General features: G+C 40.0%; 2 protein-coding genes across 6 annotated transcripts; one reads left to right on the top strand and one right to left on the bottom strand.

Moving 5' to 3' along the window:
* Positions 1 to 1,945: 1,945 nt before the first annotated feature.
* ppm1g (protein phosphatase, Mg2+/Mn2+ dependent, 1G) lies at positions 1,946 to 11,229 on the bottom strand. Of its 4 annotated transcripts, none has more exons than XM_044030174.1 (14): positions 11,058 to 11,229; positions 9,612 to 9,748; positions 8,149 to 8,218; positions 7,790 to 7,875; positions 7,260 to 7,389; positions 6,973 to 7,075; positions 6,537 to 6,739; positions 6,065 to 6,246; positions 5,832 to 5,963; positions 5,612 to 5,714; positions 5,085 to 5,216; positions 4,682 to 4,811; positions 4,428 to 4,527; positions 1,946 to 4,325 (listed from the first exon to the last, which is right to left on the bottom strand). In XM_044030174.1, the coding sequence occupies exons 2-14, from the start codon at positions 9,720 to 9,722 to the stop codon at positions 4,128 to 4,130; spliced, it is 1,680 nt and encodes a 559-aa protein (XP_043886109.1). In that variant the 5' UTR covers positions 9,723 to 9,748; positions 11,058 to 11,229; the 3' UTR covers positions 1,946 to 4,127. The 4 variants fall into 4 exon arrangements, with proteins under 4 accessions (XP_043886109.1, XP_043886108.1, XP_043886112.1 ...); XM_044030173.1 differs by having other exon boundaries at positions 11,080 to 11,229; XM_044030177.1 differs by having other exon boundaries at positions 6,065 to 6,243; positions 11,080 to 11,229.
* Positions 11,230 to 12,107: 878 nt separating this feature from the next.
* Positions 12,108 to 14,391, top strand: mis12 (MIS12 kinetochore complex component). Of its 2 annotated transcripts, none has more exons than XM_044030182.1 (2): positions 12,108 to 12,539; positions 13,827 to 14,391. In XM_044030182.1, the coding sequence occupies exons 1-2, from the start codon at positions 12,120 to 12,122 to the stop codon at positions 14,097 to 14,099; spliced, it is 693 nt and encodes a 230-aa protein (XP_043886117.1). In that variant the 5' UTR covers positions 12,108 to 12,119; the 3' UTR covers positions 14,100 to 14,391. The 2 variants fall into 2 exon arrangements, with proteins under 2 accessions (XP_043886117.1, XP_043886116.1); XM_044030181.1 differs by having other exon boundaries at positions 13,824 to 14,391.
* The last annotated feature ends 465 nt before the right edge of the window (positions 14,392 to 14,856 follow it).

Here is a 14,856-nt window from a genome sequence, read left to right as displayed (position 1 = left end):
ATATTTTGGTTTGAGCTTTGCCTTTTTCTTAATTTCTTTAAACTACACTTGTATTTGTTTTACACTTCCTAGCACCAACAAATAAGCAACTTTGTTTCCTCTTAAACCTGTAGGCAACAGAACTTTCTCAAACAGTTGCTGAACCTCCACGTGAATCACCTGTTGAAAAAGAAACCAAAACAGTTGCTCGAGTCAAAATGATGGCACAGTTGTAAGATGCAAGTTATAATTCTGAAACAAAAAGTCAAAATGATGAAAAGAAAAGTCATGGTTGACTTTCTATCCACACCTTGACATCTTCAACTTTCTGATAAACCTTCCTTCATCCTCCTGTGGAGAACACATCACAATAGAAGCATGTAAAATAAACAAGATATTTAAGTTGGTTATTAGTTAGATACAAAGTGATCACTACACAAGTTGTTGTTGTTGTGTGACGCAAACATTTTGTTTCTGGTTTCCTGTTTTTATTTTGTAATTCTTGTACAAATTGGGGCCCCGCCCTAATTAGTTTCACCTGTGTCTGATTATCCCTGCCTCCCGAGTACATTTAGTCTCCATTTGTTGTCATCTTTCAGTTCTGTCTGCTCCTTGTTGTATTTTTTCGGTTTGAGTTAAACCTCCACACCACGGGTGTACTGTCACTATAGTGAAGCCTGTTTTTAGTCAGTGAAAAAAGAAACCAAAAGAGTCTTGCAAGTCAAATGTATATCACGGTTGTAATTATGAAACAAAAAGTTAAAATGATGAAAATGAAAGTGATGATTGGCTTTGTGAGACTTTGAGTCAGTTACAATCACTTCAGAGTGGTTTCACCAGTGTGGAAACAGTCGGAGTGGACATGATTCCACACCTGCAGGAACCTGTTGACATCTTCAACTTTCTGATAAACCTCTTCATCCTACTGTGGAGAACACATCACAACAAAAGCATGTAAATGGGGTGTCAAACATATGGCCCGAGGGCTGGAATCAGCCCACAAGAGGGTCCAATCTGGCCCGCACGATGAATTTGTCGTATTCAGGTTTTATTTTATAGCTTTCTAGATCCACCATGATCTGTAGGTTGTAATACACATGTGTAAATGGTAAAACTTTCATAATAGTTCTAGGTTATTATGTTATTATTTTACTGATCCAGTCTACTTGAGATCAAATTGCGCTTTATGTGGCCCCTGAACTGAAATGACTTTGACACCCCTGATCTAAAATAAACAATATATTTAAGTAAGTTGGTGTTGGATTGTGCGCTTGGGACAGAAATGAGCAGAATTGCAAAACAGCAGTGACTGCGTGCTGTGACTCGTAGTATGACGTGATATTTATGACATTATATTATTATTATTATGGCAAAACACCAGAGCAATGAAGGCCACAGGGATTAAAAAAGGCAAGATACTGGTTATGTGACAAACAAGACTACAAATCCTTAGTGGATTAAAATAATTTATATTATTATATATTATTAGCTTTATTTTGAAGATCATATAAACAGATCTGGAATCTGAAAGTATTCCTTGGTGGTACTTGCAATAGCTCTAATGTACATTGGTAAATAAATACATTATCGATTAAATGTTACTTCAGTTTCATCTGTCATAATCTCACCGAAACATTATGTGGAGTTGCCATTTGTGATTATTATACATGGTCAATCAATTGTACACTTAAATAATATGCAAACAGCAAAAGGCCATAATATAGTTCATGCTAAACTCAATATTCCACATTTAAATGAAAGAAACTATGGTGGTGGTGGAAGTTTTAGATGTCAGGTTGTGAATTTTAACAGATTTTAGTTTTAGAAGTTAAGCAGCAGCTTGTGTAAAAGAAAATATAAAATTGCTCATTGCAACATAGACATAGATACCACAAAAAATTAAATAATCCATGAAACCAGCAGGTAAAACACTGACTTGCATATAAACACACACACAGGGACACGGTTTTCTCATTATTTAAAAAATGTATTTGTATGAACTTACATACTGGTGTCAAAAGAGTATGCACCAAAAATGTCACGTTGACACACAATTACAAAGAAAAAGTGTTTTCTTTTTTCCTTTTTCTTCAATTACAAGTATTGAAAAAACTATGTACAGAAAAAAGGGCACGGCGACGAGACGGAATACTAGAAACAAACTTACAGTCACAACATGGTTTTAAATGAGGCGCCTGGAAAATAAAGAAATTTTAACAGTTGCACTGTCTCGGGAGCTGTGAAATTCAAAGTGTATTTCCATCCAACGAGCAAACAAAAAAAAACCTTGTGCATCCTCTCTACAGTCCAGCGTCAAGACATTTTCAGAGTGTGGTCACAAAAATGATCATTTCTTTAAAAAAACTGCAAGAGAAACAATTCATCAAAAAAAAAAAATTATAGACTTGGAAATACATTTTAAATAAAACATATGATCGAGAGATAATCTTAAAAAGATGTTACGAGGAAACAGAGATGGGCAGAGAGGGTGACTGCAGTGGAGGAAGGTTAGCGTCCGGGAGATAAGGTGTGTGTGTGAAGGCCAGATCCAGGTTTTTTATCATTGACACCTCTCCTCCATTTCCCTGCCATCATCTCCTTACAGATGAAGAGTTCACACATTCTCAAAACCTCTGGCATCTTTCCGCCATCTGGTACTTTACAGATTTCAAGACAAAAGACACAAAGCGGGAATCGACAAAAGGCAAGATAATGGTCCTGTAATGGGGGGAGGGGGGGGCGTTATGTGACCAACAAGGCTTAAAAGAAAAATCCTCACATTTTAAATGGGTGCTACTGGGAAGAAATGTACTGTATAGATTTAATATAATATAAATTGTAAATTAGAGCAACTGGACTCCAACATCCTTTATGGTTTGATACCAACATCAGGAGCACAAGGCTACGTCCACACTAAATGTTTTCATTTTTTTTAAAAAAGGCGTTGTTCACCGTTTAGAAGAATTACACGACCGGACAATGACCACAATGCAAGATCAAGATTTTGTTTTAGTCGATTAAGTGGAACGGTTACGACAAAATCATCACGAATAAGGAAAGAATATGCCGTCACCGATGAGACTTAATCGGAATGTGACTGTGTGCGACTGACTGTTGGGGGTTATTGTGTCTCGTTAAGTCCACACCACAGTCAAATTTATGATTGTAAAAAAATAAGAAAAAGGAAAAAAATCTTTGTTTGTGGTTGCCCCAATAATCACTGGGCGGTTTGTTTTCTCCAGTCAGATAAACTGCTGGTGCCGGGAGCTAAAATTTTCTCTACACATTCTTTGCTTCATAAACGGTTGTTCTATGCACGTTTTCTCACTTCAAGGCCTTTTTTTTTTGCTTTTTTTGCTCTTTCTCTGTGCAGCAGCTGTAACAGCTGATCACAGAAGTAAGAAAGAGATTGTTTTAAGATGATGATGATGATCAGATTTTTATTTTATATACATGTGTACTAATGGTCATTTACACCACACCACAGCTGCATTGGTGATTAATATTACAGTAGTATGAGTGGTTGGACAAATTACTGATGTAAGGAAGGGGACAAAAACAAAACAGCCAAGGGAATTTACCATCATTTCTTAATGTCTTACTTCCAGGCCTGACCATAACCCTGATGGGCTTCAAATTAAAAATGGGGTCAGTTCTTTTTTTCTTTTAAACCAAAACACTTTTTTGGACATGGCCTGAAACAAGGCATCAAAACATTCGTGCGACGTTAAGAGTCACATTTGCTGGATCACGGTATCTTGAAGTTTCAATTTGGGCCACGCAGGACGGTAATCAATCCATCCACGTTCTAGTCGGCATGCCAGTGAGCGACAAAGTCTGCCTGTTGTGAAGTTGTTAAGAAGTTTAAGTGTGTCCAGCCTCCTTCCACTGCTACCAAAACAAATGGGAAAAAAAAAAACTAGTGTGGGTGTTAAAGTGGGAGTCCACCTAAGACAAGAGGACAATGACTATAGTGACGATTGTGGTTCGTTCAGCTGATTTTTGCTTAAACACTTAGCAAATTCTGTCTTGGGGTGGACTGTTTTTGTTTGTGAGGTAAGGATTTAAATTTTAAACACGGCGTGTCTCTGGTGTATCTGGTGTAGTCTAGGACCAGATGCTCCCCGGGACAGGTTCCCCATTTTTCTCTAGTCACTTTTGGCCCTTTTGCTGTCGTTTCCGTTCGCCTCCGGCTCAGTCCCGTCTGCCTCCTCCTGGTGCTTCCTCTTCGTGCTGTCCGGCTGAGCGGAGGACGAGTGAGGCTGCAGGGTGATGAGGATGCAAGTCATGTTGTCGCATCCTGTCCCGTCTCCAGACGTGTCGGGAGCCAAACAATGGTCCACCAACTGTCAGAGGAAGACACAAGGATTTTAAATGTGAGATCAAAAATGCCTGGGGGTCAATTAAAGCTACAAGAAGTAAGCTACATGTGTAAGAAACCCTCTTACCTCTTCCACTATAGATGACAGCGGTTTGGCATTGCCACTCTGGTCTGGTTTGAGTCTCTCACTGATGAAGTCCACAACCTCCTGACTGCTTAACACATTCCTGCACACACACAGTGGATCAACTGGTTATTATTCTTATATCATTAATTATGTATCATCTCGCCCAAGTGCTTTTAATCCAAATTTATTTCCATGACCTGCCTCGTCTGATCTGCAGGTTAAGTGCAGCCAGTGTCGTCTCCACTGTTACTCACCAGATGCCGTCGCAGGCGAGGACCATGAAGTCATGTTCCTCATTAAGTGTCAGGACTTTGACGTCGGGCATGGCAGAAATCATCTGCTCCTCTGGGCACAGAGCCTTGTTCCTCTTGTAGAAGTGGTCTCCTGAGAACCAGAGTCCACATAAACCTTATATTAGAACATTGTATTTGTCTTTAAGCAGCATAAAAGAAGTAAAGGACAGATCTAGATTGAAATTTTCTGGGGATGTAGACTATGGACCAAGAAAATCGTGGCCTTGGGTTGTTATCTGGATTTATGAAAAAACATTTCTTAAGTGTATCGTCACTGTAGGAAAAATGTAGCCCTATATAACTTGCGATTTAAGCTAAATGAATAAATCAAGAGCTGAATTTGATGGTCAACCTCAAGTCTTACCAATAGCTCTGGACAAGTTCAGTCCCCCGTTGACACGTCCATCCATGGTCACTTTCCCTCCGGCGTTTTTGATGCGAGCTAGTTCCACCTCATCTTCTGGTTTGTGGTCGTACGACATGTCGACAGCTTTGCCTACAGCAGAGCAGGAAAGGAAGTGCTTGTTATTACACAGCAATATCTCCGTCTTTCCTTAAAGATTCTGCTATTACACACAAGCAAGATTAAAGAAGAACTGAACTGGCCGCTGTCCTAATAAAACAGGGATTTATTTGAAGTAAATTCCCTGCCACACACACTAGTGAAATTACTTGTGCTTTAATGTAATATGTATGATTTTTTCACTGTTCATTCCTCTCCTGTTCCACAGCTGCAGCATTAATGTGTTCAAAGTTTTACTTGATTTGCTTCATCCATCATGGTACACTATGACATGCGTGTAGTACAGATTCAGTCGCCCAACATCTGTACCACACATACACACTTGTAATAGAGGTAAATAAACACCGGGGTGAAGATTCTCAGCTTACCGTGTTCAGACACCACACAGCGAGAGTCACCAGCATTAGCCACGATCAGCTGCTTCCCTCGGATCAGAGCCACGACAGCTGTGGTGCCGCTGTCTGAGCCAGGCTGTAAACACATGACAACATTTTCTTTGAATTTCATGGTACTGACATAAACAAAAATTTAAAACTACTACAGAATGACTTCATGGCTTGAAACAGTCTTTATATCAGTTGTACACACCTCCTCCTTGCCATCCATTCCAGGAAGACACATTTCTTCCTCCTCTTCCTCCTCAGAGTCTTCCTCTCCCTCCTCTGTATCCTCCTCTTCTTCCATCTCACTGCTGTCGCCTTCTTCGTCTTCACTGCCATCCTGATATTTTAAAAAAACAAACCATAATTAGAAAGATCTTCAGAGTTAAAGGGCCTTCACATCCAAGAAAAAATATATGTATTCTGTTCTCCCGCTCGAACCTCTTCATCACTGCCCTCTTCTTCCTCTCCCTCCTCAGACTCCTCACTGTCATCAAAAAACCTGGACTTTGAATCTCCTGCGGCCTTAGAGGGCAGAGAGGAGCAGGACGGACCTGCATCTCCTTCAGCCTTACCAGCCTTTCCTTCAGCGTTGGAGCTCCCCGACTCTCCACAGTCAGCTGCTGTTCACAAGATGCCAGAGCAAAGGACAACAAGGAGGCAGTGTTACAAAGCTTATCAACAGAATGACCACTTAGTAAAAAGGCCCAGTGTGTAACATGAGGGATGACTGTCAGAAATTTAAATCACTGTAGTTCCCTGATGCTTTTAGGAAAGGTAGTGGAGGACTCCTCCTTTTGTTGCACTCTGCCTCGCCATTGGATGTCAATTAGTTTTACACATTGGACCTTTAACACAGGAAGTTTGTCTTTTTACAGCTTTGGCTAAAAATGAGTGAATCCACGATCTGTACCTGTACTGCTGTCTTCGCTTCTTCCTGTTTGCCGACAGGCCCGCAGCTTAGAACCGCATGCCGCTCCTTCACCTTCTTTCACCTTTCCATTGCTCTCTTCCTCCAATTCTCCGTTCAGCCCCGCTTTCTTCTTTTCTTCCCCGCTTTCTCCTTTGTCCCCCGAGGCCTCAGGGTGAGGGCAGCATGCCTTTTTAGCAGCTGTACTAAAAACGGCAAACAAAAAAAGAATAAATTAAATACATGGTGGAAAATGGTGGCTGAGAACAGGAGAAAGACATTACAACTGTGGACATGTGCTGGAGTAAAGAACGAAAGCTGGATCTACAACATCCAAGTTCAGGTGGTAATTCTTTTGGACGACTGAGTCAAAGAAGTGCCAATCACTGCTACACCAAGGGCTAAGACCTTGCATGAAAATAAAAGATTGCTGGAGTACCTGTTGGCAGAAGCATTTTTGACAGCGTTGCCATAGCGCACCAGCAGCTCCTCTATGCTCATTGTCGCCTCCTCATGGAGAAGAGCTGCCTCCTCTGTGTCCACTGAAAGCAAAGGAGGAATGTAGAACATTATTCTGATTTAGCATCAGTTTTTTTCCCAGTAGTGAATTTTCACACCCACTTGCCCTCCTTTATTGTGGTCATAATTATGTTATACAGGATGTTCCATATTATGTTTGTGACAAATGACGTCTACACCAGAGAATACGACATAAAATACACTTACAGTCATCCTCATCTGCCACCTTTTCTGTGGGCAGCTCCTTGGTGGGCCGTCCAGCGATCTGTACCAGCTCCTTGATGACCTCTTCCGTGATTATTTTGCCATCGATTGCCAAGAAAGCATCTTCCAGTGCCTGGAGACAAAAAGCAATACATGTGTCAGTCAAAGTCAAGTGGGACTGTGCAGTATTAGGTTTCTGAGATAATGCTGGAGGTCTCTTTCCGTTATATCCACCATGACTTTGCTTTCTTTGTTGCACCAAATTGCCCCATCATGTACCTTTTTGCTTTCTTATAGTACTGTATATGTTCAAAAGTCCTGAGTTTGTTTTTTTTAGTAATGCTATAATCATCTTATATAATAATTTCTCAATCTTTCCATTCAAATACCAGACAATACAGGAAATGTACACGGATTAAGTATTAAGACTCTGCAACTATGTCAGAGTTAAGCAGCACACACTGGCCAGAAAGGCGTCTGTTCTCTCAAATTTTTTAAAATTAACATGGCCTGTGTCCTAGGGAGCGTTGCACCTTTTGCAGTTTGCCATCTTTGTAGGTCCTCTGCTCCTTGATGATGTCAGGAAGGTACTTTGAACAGTACAGAGCCACCTCTTCACCTAAATGAGAACAAGAGGTTATATAAATTGTCATGGTAGGCGTGGATACACATAATATGGCAAGATGTGTCCTAACAACAAAGATAACCCATCATAACACTTCACAAAAAATGTTATATTGTCAACGAATCCATAAGTAAAAGGGAATTTGTGTGTATGTCTGGTGCTTGTTATGAAAAGCAGTTTCCTCGAAAGGAAATAGTGAGCACTGCTGTACATTATCACTGTAAGGTGTAACGTGCTGAAAATTGTACAAAAGTATGTGTGTGTTACCTCCATGTCCATCATACACCGCAAACATAGCAGTATCCTCATCAAAATCTGGAATACAATTGTGAGCATCCTGTAACACAACACAGGTGAAAATGTTGATTAAAATATCAGCATATGTTCACATAATAATCTGCTATTCTATTATTATATATTACTTTCTCACTGTTTGCATATTCAAGTTGACCATTACCACGTCGCCTCATCCACCACTGAGACACTTCCCCACTTATTTCTTCCCTTGTTCCGTCTCTCTTTTTTTTTGTGTGTTTTCATCTTTGGACTTAAAGGCGACATAGAATGCTTGTATCACACATATGTTAGTTATGGAGGTCTACTTACATATATTAACTTGTTTTCATGATTAAAACCCTCCTAATCACTGCAAACGAGCCGATCAAAATATCTCCTCACTGACGCTCTCGTCAGCCGTGCTGTTTCAGACCAAAACCACACCCCCAGAATGTGGATTGTGTTGTGATTGGCCAGCCAACAAGAGCTTTCCCACTGTCCTGTGATTGGCCAGGTACCTGGAAGTGACGTAATAGATAGGCCAGCTCTCAGATACACAGCTCCCCCTCTGGCACGGTGGATGCTCTGCATCTCAGCAGCCACAACGAAAGTAGTTCTTCTTCTTCTGTGGTTGAATGTACGCAACCGGATGTGCCCGGACTAGTGCCCGCACCAGGAGGTGCTACGGTGGTGAGGATTTCTGATGACGACATCAAATTAAGGAAGTGCCGATCCACTTCGCAGAGCCCAGGAAAACAATACAACACTATTTTCTCAGCAGTGGCTGAACTGTTGTTCTGAAACTTTAGGGTTTCATAAACGAGGTAATGACGCACGCAGATACACACACACAAACGCAGCGTTGATTGGAGCTTCCGGTCTATGTCGCCTTTAATTATCATTTCCTAAATTCCCGCTACCCACCCTCTCAATTGCCCCACGGGGATGAATAAAGTTTTCTGAATCTGAATAATATAATAATGAAATTTCCCTACAGCATACGCATGTAGGAAAACATATTTAATCATTAAGAAAACTTGTTAAACCACAAATTATATTGTATTCTGGTGATATGTCAAGCAACAAAGTTAAGTTATTACTGTTGCATGTGTGCATACATTCTTTTTGGCTGATTTGCTTACGTGTGAACTGAATTTACCAGTTGATTGTCTGTATCTGATCTATTACTAGTTGGCTCATATGTGATAATGCGTCACATTTTCTGACTTGAGAATGCGGACGTGAGAAGAAGAAGATAACACAAGATCTTCAAAAGGTGCATTGCAGCACTTTTTCCACATGCAATGAGCCAAGAGTCACACAGCCAACATCAATTACATGTTCTTTGATGCTGTCAGATAGTAACAAAAACCCTGACGGCACCTACACAACAACCTACACATAAAAGGCCACACAGGACAGCAACATGGCTTTGATCTAATTTTCCTCCTCACCTCCATAGAGACGCGCCAGCCCTGCATGGCAGAAAAGCCGTAGCTTAAGTTGCTATTGCCACCATTGGAAGAGGTCTTGGTTGTGTTTGGCTGCGACAGATAAGCCCCCATGTTGACTGGATTATATGGCTTTGCACCTGAAGAGAGGTTAGAAAACAATAGAGTAGAATAGATCTTTATTATCCACAGGGGGCAATTTGTTGTGCAGTCAGCAATATTCACACTCATCCAACAGGAAGATAAGAAGGATGAATATTGTAACACAATTCATACAGTAAAATTAATAAAAAACAGATAATAGGCATTACACAAAGGAAACATCACAGTCAGCAAAGCAAACCTTTTCATGCAATTGTATCATTTTGATTCATCTTATGTGCATTTTGTCAAAGGATCAGTGCAACTTTGTAGATGGAAGGGCTTTAAATATTGACATAGACAGCACAGTAGAGTGATGGAGCTCAGGATGAAACGGTATGCAGCATTCTACGTTTTTGTGATAAAAGGTTCCAACAATAAGCTGATTGTGGTGAATACCCATTATTGGACTAATTGTGCATGAGGGAAATGAATGACTATAAAATGGTGTCAAGCTTACCAACAGACAAGCTTTGTGATTAATTTGCAGTGCATTAATTTTGTTCGCAGCAGTGTTTTTTGTTGCATCATGTATCACTGGAAGCTTTTGAGCAGAGGACAGAGAAAGGGGAGAAAGTCTGCCATTGAATGTTCACCAACAATGTCCTCCTGCTACTATTTACAGTAACACTGCCATGTTCAAATTGCTATTTTCAGACGTTCTTGTGCACTTTTACTTTACATATGACAAAAAGTATTGTTTTATCAGCACTAATCCAAATGAATAGTTTGTCATGAATTTGATAACATAAATACAATAAATACAATACACCTATCTATTTACTCATAATCACGTGCTTGACATAAACGGTGAATAACAAATCGTTGTTTTGATTCAATTTTAGTGCATTAGTTTGTGGCTGTGTTTCCTGTCAATTCTACAAACAAACTTGGAAACCTTTTGTTTGAGGACAGACTGAGCCTGTTTTGTGTGTGTGTGTTCTCTGACTGTGTCCTCGCGCTCCTCTTCATACAAAACAAACATGCAGACCTACTTACTGGTTGTTGAGTTAGCCGTGTTCTCCGGCCTACGAACGATCAATTAACAGCTCCTTCATACGATTAAACTAAACATAACTACACAGGGCGTGTTTGTGGACAGACAATGCTAATTGCAGCTGCTAACGTTAGCGATCTATGGCGACACCACAACAAAAAAGTAGACGCATTGGCAGCAGCGGCGGCGGCAGCTAGCTAACAGCATCAAGCTAATAGCGGCAAACCCGGCTAAACTTCCAGGGTCCGTAACCTCTGCCCCTGCCGCGCAGGCGGCTGCGCAGGCGGCACAAACAAACACAAAACACTCACCGCCGAAGGTTTGTGTATTTACCGTGATGGAGCAGGAGGATGAGCTTTTTGGGAACGGGTTCCGAGGAGAGAAATTCACATAGGAAGGCGCACACGTGTGGGAGCAGAAGCCGCTATCAACATAGACAGACCAAAGAGGAGAAGCAGCAGCCGAGCAGGAAGAGAGCGCGCTCGCGCAAGTCCTTTTTTCTGCCAACGGGGGGGCGTGTCGGAGCCGTGCGTCTGACGTCACGACATCTGTACTGAATATTCGCAGGTTATTTCAAACTGGTAAACGTTATTATCGTTGTTGGTAAATATCATATACATACGTAGAAATTTAACAATAATAAACTCATCAAAAGCTATTTAACATAATTAAAGGTGCTTTCTTCCGTGGGCACAAATTAGACTGTACAACAAGAACTTCTCTCAGTAGACAACACATAACCAGGCTACTCATTCCTCCCTACCAGGTGCAATATACGTATACTTAATAATTACTTACATCATTTCCCATGTTCAACCTTTGTTTATACTGTAAATATCAAGCCCATTCTGTGTATATTCTGCAAATTGTCCATAATCTACGTTCTACATTCTAATATTGTTATATATTGTACTTTCTTTTTTTTTTTGGTAATGCATGTTTATTATTATCTTTATCTTTACTGTCTTTGCTGCTGTAACAATGTAAATGTCCCCACTGCGGGAAAAATTAAGGACTGTCTTATCTTATCAACGTTTTTTTTTATTACCATGTCATGCCTGCAAAGAAAACGATTGTTTACTTTTTGTGCCGTTTCCATGTAGATAAGCGTCCTGCTCTTAAAGTTACCTTGTGGATTCATTATTTTTGTTAAAACGTCATCACCCTTTAATTGTTTTATCTGTTCTTTACATTTGTATGTTCTATTACACAATATAAATGCTGTTTGTTTGATATATTTATTTACTTATTTATTTATTATTCTCCGTACCTCCCTACCGGTTGGTGGCGGTAAAGCGCCATCTTTCACTTAATAAACGTCGTAAAAACGTCATAAGGGGAAGGCGGATAAAGAATGACATCACAGGTTTGACATGGCGCGGGAAGCCCGGGAAGTAGGAGAGATGGAGGTTCTCGGAGAGGTTGACGCAGAGTCGGACTGTCTCTCTCCTTCGGCGCTGAAACTGTACGAGGCCCAGTTTTTCGGCTTCACGCCGCAGACGTGTATGTTGCGGGTCTACAGCGCCTTCAAGGACTGCCTGTGCGACATTTTGCCCGTGGTGGAGAAGGTGTGTGTGAGAGAACTGAGCAAAGGCGAGTCTGGCGCAGCCGATGAGCTGCTCCGGACCCGGGCCCGTGAGTGCAGCCGGAAGCTACAGCTCTTTCTCGAAGAACGGTTCAAGCAGCTGTCGGAGCGGATGGAGACGCTGCTGACGAACCGCTGCTTCTCCGTGCCGCCAAATGTCCTGCTGCCCGAGGACCAGTCACACAAGAGCTACCACCAAGACCTGCAGGTGGGTTGAGGAGATGATGTGGTGCTCCTGTCACAATTATCCTCCTGGTTCGTAGACAAACAAACCTTTCGGTCCGTATTCTGTTTAAATTTGGTTCATGTCGCTAAGGTTTTGGAAATATTTTCTTAAATAATTATGGATAAAGAGGAAACTTACTAAATACAGTCATGTATAAAGTACCTAAAAGCGATGCTTGAGTAAAAGTATCTTCACAGAAAATTACAAAAAACACAAAAGTGACTTCAACTTCTAACTTTGGTAGAAGTTGAAGTCACTTTATAATATTACCTTAACCTTAGTAAAACTATTAGAGTGTATAACATTTACTGTACTTAAGTATCAAACGTAATTTTCTGATATAAAACATACTTAAGTTTAAAAAGTATTAATAAAGTTAGGATTTAGGATTGAGCAATGGTGGCTCAGTGGTAGAGTTAGTTCTCTTTCAGCTGGAAGGTTGTGGGTTCAATTCCTCGCTCTGTTAGTCTATATGTGTCCTTAACCCCATAGACTAGAAAAGCTCTGTACTCTTCTTCTTCTTCTGAGTTCATTTGGTAGTAACAAGTAACAAAGATAGTAAGAGGAAATGTGGATTAAAAGTTGCTAGAAATATAAATATCAAAGTAAAGTACAGATATGTGAGTAAATATTTGTGCTTTGTTACCATACGACACCAAACACCTTACCTTGCAAAAAAGTGTTACAAAATGTTGTAACGTTACAAAGACTTAGGGATGAAGTGATACGATACTCGCAACAATAATCGATTATTAACAGATTACTAAAATAGTTTAATAATAGATTTGAGTGTTTTTAAAGAACAAGTACTCTGATTTTTCAACTTCATAAATGTGAACATTTTCTGGTTTCATTTGCGCCATATATAAAAAAAGCATTTTGTATACTGACATTTTATGAAACAAAAAATTACTTGATGGTGAAAATATCGACATATCGATATTTAAAAATGTGTCAGCACAAATACAATAGCTAACTTGATTTTTTTAAAATTATTATTATCAAGGTTTATCTAATTTGGTAACCCAAAATGTCTTCTTTTACCCTGAAGAATTTCAATTTTTTTTTTATGTTAAAGAATAACTGTACAATTAAGCCAAATTAATTATTAAAAATACCATATAAAAACAGTTTGAAGTCTGCAACATAAAAATAATGTATGACAGCTCTACTCATGTAAGTGTTCAGGTTCTCTGATTTGTGTGAATGTGGAGGATAAAGTGGTAGACGATGAATGAATATAGCAGTTTTCATGTCTCATGTCAGGAGGTGCTGAGGCTGGAGTCGTCCATGACAGACCTGCAGAGAGCTTATGAAGCAGAGGTTTGTGCCAGACAGGAGCTGCTGGCTGAGCTGGAGGAGCAGAAGGAGGTGCAGGAGCAGCTGGACGGGATCCTGACGTGGGTCACAGAGCTGGAGGCAGCGTGGGTGAAGGAAGGTAACGGTAACTTTAGTCAAAGTTTCCGACTGGTGATGGAGTCGGTAAAGAAGCTGCAGGAGGCTGTGGGCGAGGTCTACAAGAAAGTGCCCGAACTGAACTGAACTGAACTGAAATCACACTGCTTCCTCTTTTTCTTTTTTACTATTTTTGTAGAACATCCCTCCAGAACTTAAAGAATAATCTGTGTATTCTTTTCATTATATTTTACAACCATAGCATAATGTAAATAATAAAACAGTTGGGTGTATTTTGTTGTCACTTTAGCCGATTTATTGGGAGTTAAATTCAGTACTTTTGTCATGTACCTCCTCCACTCACCTTTTGTAGACACATTACCAGCAACAATAGTCATTATAAATCCACATACAAAATGCAGCAGCCTCAAAAACTGAAGCCCATTTTCTGTCACAGCATTTATTTTTCCTCACTTTGCACTTCAAAGGTTATAGCAGTAAATGTTTTCGTGTCCACTGCAACCCCAGTCATGTCCAGCAGAGGAGGCTCTATCCACTCTAATTCCCCCTCACTCAGACACATACATCCAAACTTATTTGTTGAAAAAAGTGAGATGAGTAACATTAAATTGAAAGTAAAAGACATTGACAAGGACTCAGAGAAAAATTAAGTATTAAAAAGAAAAAGTAACCAATGTTGGTTAAAGTTACTTTCAATGTAGTTTCTTTCTTTTCACTGCACAATTCAGTTTTATGTAACATCAGAAATGTCCCAACACTATCTGTTTATTTGCATACCTTCATTAAAATAATAATAATTAAAAATTATTAAACATCAGCACCCTGATAACTTAAGAATAACTAATCAAATACTCAAACTTCAGTATTTAATACTTTCATTTCT

This window comes from Solea senegalensis, linkage group LG7, assembly GCF_019176455.1.
Source record: "Solea senegalensis isolate Sse05_10M linkage group LG7, IFAPA_SoseM_1, whole genome shotgun sequence".
NCBI lineage: Eukaryota > Metazoa > Chordata > Actinopteri > Pleuronectiformes > Soleidae > Solea > Solea senegalensis.
The sequence above is the reverse complement of the archived record's forward strand: the minus strand, read 5'-3'. Positions and strand labels throughout refer to the sequence as shown.

Excerpts from the sequence above, each read along its gene's own strand:
- mis12 (XM_044030181.1), top strand. The coding sequence starts at position 12,120 with ATGGCGCGGGAAGCCCGGGAAGTAGGAGAGATGGAGGTTCTCGGAGAG. Across the intron at positions 12,540-13,823 it reads GCTACCACCAAGACCTGCAG|GAGGTGCTGAGGCTGGAGTC; the intron begins GTGGGTTGAGGA and ends GTCTCATGTCAG.
- ppm1g (XM_044030174.1), bottom strand. The coding sequence starts at position 9,722 with ATGGGGGCTTATCTGTCGCAGCCAAACACAACCAAGACCTCTTCCAAT. Across the intron at positions 8,219-9,611 it reads GCTGGCGCGTCTCTATGGAG|GATGCTCACAATTGTATTCC; the intron begins GTGAGGAGGAAA and ends GTTGTGTTACAG. Across the intron at positions 7,876-8,148 it reads GGTGTATGATGGACATGGAG|GTGAAGAGGTGGCTCTGTAC; the intron begins GTAACACACACA and ends GTTCTCATTTAG.